General features: G+C 30.6%; 1 protein-coding gene across 1 annotated transcript in view; it reads left to right on the forward strand.

Moving 5' to 3' along the window:
* The first annotated feature begins 1,983 nt into the window (after nucleotides 1–1,983).
* The window catches only part of LOC106475738, a 7,918-nt gene continuing 1,127 nt past the window's right edge, over nucleotides 1,984–8,774 (forward strand). Inside the window, exons 1-3 of the mRNA XM_022379793.1 lie at nucleotides 1,984–2,050; nucleotides 2,472–2,679; nucleotides 6,628–6,725. Of these exons, the coding sequence (XP_022235501.1) occupies nucleotides 2,482–2,679; nucleotides 6,628–6,725 (296 nt within the window). The 5' untranslated portion in view covers nucleotides 1,984–2,050; nucleotides 2,472–2,481. The remainder of the gene's footprint in view (nucleotides 2,051–2,471; nucleotides 2,680–6,627; nucleotides 6,726–8,774) is intronic.

An 8,774-nucleotide genomic window follows, 5' to 3' on the forward strand; every position in this document is an offset into this window, starting at 1 on the left:
GCAGTAACCTTTTCAAAGAATGTCAAAAGATTTGTAAGGCATGATTTTGCCTTAGTGAAACCATGTTGACGAACCAATAAAATTCTAAACTTTGTTAAATGATTTTGCAAAGCATCTTTTATCAGACTTTCGAAAGCTTTTCCCACAATTGATGTAAAACTAATAGGTCTTTAATTACTTGGACAATTTTTTGTACCTTCCTTGAAATGAGGAGTGTCACTAGTTCACTTCTAATCTTTTGGCACCTGCCCCCTATTCAAGGACTTACAAAAAATAGTAGCAAGTGGCTCAGATATCCAATCCTTAACCTCCTTCAAAATCCTTGTGAAAATATTATGTAACCCATGAGTCTTATCGTTCTTTAAGTTTCCGATTATTTATTCTTTTTTTTTTTTGAGTACCTATGGGCGAAATTCGAAGAAATACTAAACACATATGGAATGATAAAATATAATTATAATTAAGTAAATCGTGTTTTCCTCAGTTATGTTTCGCTCACCAGAGAGTACAAGCTGTTGCCGCCAGATTTTTAAATAAAATCACTGTTTCGAAAATCGTGGAGCGTATGATAGTTCTATTTTAGTTGTGTGTAATCTTGTAGTTTATTTGCTATTGAGCACAGACATACATATTTTTATTAATGTAACTTTATTGACCTGTTTTGAGAAAGAACAGTTAATATTTAAGTATTGAGCTGTGCTATTAAACCTGAGGCGAAGAGTGAGTAACTTAAATTTCAAACAATTCAATTTCATGTCTTTTCGTTTGTTTTGTTTTTTCAAAGTATTACTATTACTCAGTCTATATAATATTAAGCCTTAATATGTATTAGTAATAAAATTTAACTATTTCAGTTTTGTGTTCTAACTGTAAGTTAAGTAAGACTGATAAGTGAAAATGTATATTATAATTGGGACTTAAGAATTTTGAACATTTCAATAAAAATTTGAAAGTTACGATGATCGGGTAACTAAATTATAAGGAAGTAAATTACTATTATTAAAACTACAAATGAAATACCAACACTAATTTTTATGGCCATAATATTAATATCATATAGTATATGATCACAAGAATCAAAATATTAATTAGTTATTTTTTTTCTTTAGTTATACCAATTTGCTGGTACCATATGTTGTGGTCACACTCACAGAACGTCAAAAGTCCTGAGATTGAGAAGAAATGTATGTGGTAGCAGGAGTCAGTATTAGATCCTGTGTCTTCTTAACTTAAGTTCTTGTTAAAAAGGCTGGTGTATTATTCATCTATCCAGTGCCTCCTTTAATACTTAATTATTTTAATGTTTTTGTTGATTTAATGCTAGGTTGGTTGAATGTGTTAATGAAAAAACTTTCTGTTTTTAATCTGCTGCTGTGTTCGGGGCTCTCCCAAGTAGAAATGTATGTGGCAGCAAAGGAAAGATTTCATTTGACTTCTTTTAACATTAACTTCTGATCAGAACAATCTTCCTACTTAAATTGAAACTGAAAATCAACCTGTTAACGAGTATGGTTAATTAAATTTATTTTTCTTACTTATAAAGATTATAATGTTATCAGTTAGGTGAATATATTTTTCTTGGTTCATATCCTATTATTGTAATTATTAATTAATATTACTTCATTTTATTGTGTGGTCTTATTCTGTGATTGGGTGAGCTTAGTCTTAATGGTTAGTGTGCCAAGAATGTGAATCCAAGGGCTCATGGTTCATGTCCTGCTGCCACAAAAACATGCTCCACACTTTGGGGCCACGCATGTTATAAAAATGGGAATCATATTCTATTATTCAGTCAGGTGATCGGTACTGTTGACCAGTGCCTTCCATTTAATATGTTCAAAACTAGGGACAACTGTGCACAGATAACAATTGAGTAACTTTGTAAAAAAATTGTAAGGCAAATGAACAGTCTTCTGTGGGTTTATGAGCTATGGGAAGTAGACTGGAAGTACAAAGTCTTGTATGGCTATTATACTTCTGAATTTAAATATTTTTTTTCATTCTTTTTGTTTCTCCAGTGTACTGGAATCCATACTCAAAAAGTCATAAGGTATGTTGTACATGGTATTTTCAGTGGTTTGTTGTATTAACTGTAGTTGTTGGCTCTGAATACTGTTCTTCTGTTATGATGTTTACGTGTCCTTTGTACATTTTAGAGACCTTTCACATAGGAAAATTTGGTCGTGTGCATCTGACTGCAATTATGATATGACTACAATTTCTTAAAATGAATATGAACTTTGGTTTAAATATTGTTGAAATTTTTACACAACCTTTGACAGAAAAGTGAGTTTTTCTGTTTTTATATACGCTATGAATAACAGTAATATACTAAATACTTAAGTAAAGTACTAATACATGGTATTTATTTTTATTCCCAGGGAGAAAAAAAAAAGTATAAAATTGTGATAAGAAACTTTTTACATTATTGATAAATAAAGTTAGTGTCTTGATGAATAAAATTACTTTAGGAAGAAGTCCATGGAGCTGGAAGAGCTGGCTGAATACTTTTTGGAGAAGACTAAAGTTTTAAAGAAATGTCTATTGCTGCGAAACATGGATAGTTCATCCATGAATGTGATCCAGTCCATCCAAGAATATATTATCCAGTTGAAAAACTTGATGTTGAAAATGCGTGAAGAGGTAGATTACATCCAGAAGAACCTTAAAAACTATGAAGTATGTATTTGAAACCTAAGAAATAGATTAGAATATGATAGTAAAATCTAACATTACTTGTATTGCAAACAAGAAGCAAAGGATCAACAACTGATCCATGAAACACTATGATAACAAAGGTCCTTTTAGATTAAACTCCATTAATATTTATTTTTAGACACTGATTACAAATCAGAAAGGTAATTATTTATTTATACAAATAACTAACTTGTCATCACTATTATTTATGTTAATCAATAGCTTAGATAGATTAAGAAACCAGTTTAGAAAGGTAGTTATTTATTTATACAAATAACTAACTTGTCATCACTATTATTTATGTTAATCAATAGCTTAGATAGATTAAGAAACCAGTTTAGCTACAATACATGTATAATGAATTGCAAGGCATGTTTTGGATAAATAACAGGAAGAGTAAAGGTTGATTAACTATGTGTTGTAGGGACAAACATCCTATCTGGAAAATGTGTTACAAGTACAAGTTTTATGTATTAAATGAACAAATTTGTGCAATGTGTTGTTATACCTGCTTTGTATCCAACAACAAATAAGTATTTTTCTTAAAAAGGTTGTACACAGTATACTGTCTCAAGCATGATTGAGTTAGTAAAGTGTATGAAGAAAGTACAAATAGTATGTATTCAGTAAGAAGCAGCTCTACTACACTATCTATGAGAAGTAAACTTGATAAAAAAATAACTGTTATTCAGGAAGGCTGGTGTCTCGCAGATATATCTAAAGTATCTTCAAAATGCAGGCTTAGGACTATTGTGCAAAGAAAAAATTAAATGCAGACAGAAAAGGAAAACAAATTAATACAATATTTATTCACAACATTGTGTATCTTGAAATGACTATATCTGCTTATTATGAAGTTAGAATAGTCCATTAATCAGTACATTTGAATCTAAATGGGAACTGTGACCCTTACTTCTGAGCTATCAAGTGATTTTTCATTATAGGATTTATGTGCAGTATGTGTAATAGCTATTTGATTATTTTACACTTAGGACATTGCATTGTGGCCATATTAACCTAGTTTTGTATCTTGGTCCCAACACAAATATCTTGCTCTTTAACTAATCTGTGACGTTCATACACTGATATTCTCACAGATAAGTCTTTATGTACAGGTTCAGGACTGTTATGCAAAGAATAACTTGGGCAACAAAGGAAAAACAAAACACAAGTAAACAAATAAACACAATCTTTATTCACAACACTTTGTGTGTTTGCTGTCCAGCTTCTAATCTGTGTGACTGTTCTTTGACTGCTGGAGTTGATGACAGAAACAAGAACTTAAAACCAGAGACAGAATCATGGAAGTAACCCACTTATATATTTAGACCAAACAATGAGAGTGGTACCCCATAATCCTTAAGTTGCATACTTCAACTACTGGTCTACATATAATTCAGACTTTTCTAAAGCAGTTTTTTACAAGTATCTGTATCACCTGTTTCATTAGGCTATCTTACAAAAAAATCTATGCAGAAACATATACGTGCATGAGACTTATGAACCAAGATTGTTGAACATAACTTTTCACATGTAAAAGTATTTGTATATACTTGGTTACCTCTGTTTAATTGAAAATGAAATGTTATTGATAACTTATTTTTAACAAATTTTATTGAATATAAATTATGCTTTTACTTAGATATACCTGAATAAAGATAATTTTATGGTAGTTATGTAAGGATGAAATCATTGAATATTTCCATTACGATACCCCTTTATGTAATGGTTTCTCATTTGTTTGTTTTTTCTCTGCTTAGTTAAAATTCAGTATCTTGAGTCTTTATTACATACATGAAACAAGTATAAATTGAAACATTATTGAAAATGTTTTTAAACTAATTTTAGCAAATATAAATTATGCCTTATATTTTAAGATTTTCTTCAATGTAACTTTAGTTTTACAACTATGCTTAAGTGCATTGGTTTTAAGAATCTAAAATAAAAATTTTAGAAAAAATTATTACAACAACGTTTTTGAAATTAAGATTTCAACATACAAAATATTTCAGTATCAATGTCATACTAAGTCTGCATACAAGGGTATTTAGTAAGTATAAATACATACACTAGATAAGTAGATTAGTAGTGTCACCTCATGTGTGAGAGATGCCAAGATGTTGTGAAACTGAGGTAAAATAGATTACAAGAGCTAGGATTATGGAAAATTGAAACACAGTTGTATCAAATAATTGTAGTATTTACTCTTGCATGACCTACTGATCATGAAACTCTTTAATGTTGCCGTAACCTTCCAGGTTAAGGTTAAGCATAAGAGCTGTCAGAGCACGACAATCTTGTAAAGGATGTGGAAAAAGTGCTGGAAATCTTTTTAACACATTTGTGGTTACCTTTTAAAATTTGTTGGAAGGTATAGATAAGCCATATTTGAAGAGTGTGCAGTAGAGTTTGGCAATTAGTGGAGTTTGCTAACTGATTAATCATCGGGCTCATTAACTGATTGCCATTACAAGACTTAAATAGTTAGAATAATCTAAAACCATAATTGTTGTAAACACTAGTTTTGACTAGTTACTTATTTATGTGAGTTGTAACACTAAGTTAAGTTGAACAACCTTGAAGTAATGAAAAATAATAATATTTGGTTACTTGGGTATTTGAAATAATTGAAAATAGCAATAATCAGAAACACTAAATTTTGATCAGTTGATTAATTTTGTCGCATTAATCAGTTAATTATTTTAGCTGACACCAATTGATATAATTGATACTCATAGGCAATCGATTAAGTTAATTATTCAGCTCTAGTGTGCATCATGCTTTCCGTGATCGTGGATTCATTATAAAGATTGAGATATTTAGACCTTAAATCACTCATAGCCAGCATTTTGCTTGACGTAATCAAATCTATCAGAACTGTAATATTGATCACTTATTGTACTTTTTGTAATGTATGTATACAGGTCTGGAGAAGGCATGTTAGCATTTGAACTATAATTGTAATCTGCCAACTGTGAACGATTGTGGTGGTGTAAGCTATATTCTACATCTTGGGCGTGGGGCACAATATAAATTATTAACATCTCTAAATACCATAAATGTCAAGAGCTGTTAAATGAACATACTCTAGAAGAGTTTCTTGGTCAGATCCATATTTTAACATCAAATGCTTCCTGCTACAAAGGAAATAAGATCCACACTTAGTTTCAACTAATAATATGTCTTGGAATGGTCCACACTGAACCCATGTTTTAACTCTGTAGAATATGTTTCTTATATATGGTTAACATTCCACAAGTAAAGATCACAGCCTTACAACTGTAATCAAATGGCAAAGTTTTTGAAATGTGAACAGAGCCAGATTACACCAGATAATTATGAAATTTACTTGGGATTATACTGTTACAACAGCGGGGGGTCACGTGACGCTAGTAACACGTCATATTCTCGAAGGTTCGTGAATGCTCGAGTGTTTACTAGATATGCGTTATTCATGTATATAAGACCACCAAGAAGTGACGGCAACAATAGAATGTAGTTAAATTGCAGACAGAGATAGAGACGGACAGTTGGGTCGAGCTCGTGAGTCGTTCATTGTGAATAATAGCGTTTGTTTCATTTATAGCATGACTGTAGAAATTAAGTGTATTGCAAAGTTGTATTGAGAAAGAATAAACTAGTTTTATTTAAGAAAGGACTTGTATCACTAAAGTTTCTTCGGAAAGAATTTTTATGGAAAATTAACAAACGAACAGAGACGTAACCATACCTTACAGCCTCAGTTATTGGGATTAAAAGTTGTGTTAGGATAATGATCACTATATGTATGGGATACTTCGTGTGAAACAGCCTTTATTTATTTTATACAGATAAAAGAAGTAACTTAAGTCTCTGGAAAGTTTATGGCCTGTGCAAGAAACATATTCTATTTTTTACTTTCTAAAACTTATAAATTTATAACCTTTCTAGGAACTTCAGAAGAAGCTTCAGGAACTGGATCAGAGATTGGATTATTGCAATCAGAATATCCCACTAGCTCTAGTGCAGCAGCTCTCTTCATTAACTAGGTAACTTTTGGTTAAAATTTAAGCAATTTTTGACAGATTGTAATATTATTGATGGAAGCACTTATGAAAAAGTCACTTTCTTAGAAGTAAATTACTCTCTGACTAATAATGTTTTCTGTGCAGTTATATTGTGAATGATATATCAAAGTTTTTACTTATGGTAGTAGCATCTACTCCATATGTAGAAATAAGAAGACTGTAGAAGTTCAGTAACATTCTCTTAAGTTTTTGATAAAAAATATTGAGGTATTAACCCTATCTGGATGAATGAACACCTTTCAGGCAGGTGTCAGTTGCATACCGTATTTCAAAGTTTAAGTAAAAAATTATAATTAACTACATTGTAACAATTTTAATAGTTTATTTAGGTGTTCTTCCTTCTATGAAAGCTACAGATATTTTTTTCAGGTAAATTAGTTATTTTGAGAAAGTAAGGTAAGTGATATTCTATTGACTCAGCTCGTTACTTATTGAATGTTATTGTTAACTTTATCATATTTTAACAACAAAGATAAGTAAAATAACTTTTTATTTACTGAAAAAACAATATTTATTAGATATAAATTGATCTTCACCAAGAATATTGATAGCAACAATATTGTTATCTAACCTGACCTGATTGTGACAGATTATGCCACCAATATATTTTTGTCAGTTTTTGTTGTGTTTCTTTTCCAAGTTATAGCTGGACTTGGTAGATACTACAGCTGGCAAATTAAACGTATCAAAAGAAATACATTAATAAATATTCAAATTGAAACTGATTTTATATAGAGATAATGGAATTTTCTGGTCAAAAAGGAAGTATTTTAATGTTTTTTTAAAACCATGTGTGTAAAAGAAAATTTTAACTTTCACAAATAAAAAGTAATAGAAAAAAATAATCAAATTATATTATTTTTCTAAAAACCAAAACTAAATATTATTTAGCAAGATTTTACTAAGAAAAAAGTCGGTAGCTACCACTGACCCCTCCTCCAGTCTAAAAGGGCTAAGAATGATGCATCATCTTTTAAAGCTAGACATTTTTGTGAAGAATGGAGAGCTAAAAGTAGATGAAAGCCAAACCTGTGCTTCTTTCTACCAACTAGTGTACGACAGGAATATAAATGTTGGCTCATAGAAAAAAAATTATAAATTCAAACTGCTTGTCCTCACTTTACGTGTAAAGTCTGTCATGCTATAAGGACTCAAATAGTTATTCAGATTTCTACCTAGAGGCAAACCCATGAATTTTTACATAATTCTTATTTGAACTTTGAAGTTTACTCCAGAATCTCCTGTACTTTCATGAATCGTGTCTTGCAAAAATGTTTATACTCATGTTATTTTTAACTCATATAAGATTAATCAATGTGCATTTATCTAATGATATTAATTTGTTAAAACTCCCTGACATAACTTGTATTTAATTTATTGTATGCCTAGTAAATTCTAGTTGTTAAAAACCTAGATGGAGCAGGAAACTCAGACCACCACAGATTAAAGCATAAGTAAGGCCTTTTAATGTCTCAAGATTATACTTCTGTGTAGTTTGTTCAAAATATGAAACTACTTAATTTGTATTTGAAGAGGTACAGTTTTATTAAATGTTGCTTAATATTTTCATAATGATAACATGATGTTTTACGACAACATGGGACCTATTGGTCCATCTCAGCTGTTCCATCCTCTAAACTTAATTAAAAAAAAAAAAATCTTAAAGCCAGCCCTTATTATTCATATACTTATGAAGCTTTTTCTTAAACTCACTTAAATTTACTGCCCCTACAACACCCGAAGGCAACCCATTCCAAAGGCCAACCACCCTGTTGGAAAAATGAAACTATCTTAGCTGAAGATGACTCCTACCTTGTCAAAATTTATATTTGTGTCCCCTAGTCCTACTATTCTCACTGTTAAATATGAAAAAAAATGATGCATCAACATTATCAATTCCCTTTACAATCTCAAACACCTCAGTCAGATCCCCTCACCGTAACTCTTATATTTCTAAGAGAAACAATTTGAGAGATTTCAGCCTCTCCTCGTATGACAATCCCTCCATCC

Source organism: Limulus polyphemus, unplaced genomic scaffold (assembly GCF_000517525.1).
Source record: "Limulus polyphemus unplaced genomic scaffold, Limulus_polyphemus-2.1.2 Scaffold9081, whole genome shotgun sequence".
NCBI lineage: Eukaryota > Metazoa > Arthropoda > Merostomata > Xiphosura > Limulidae > Limulus > Limulus polyphemus.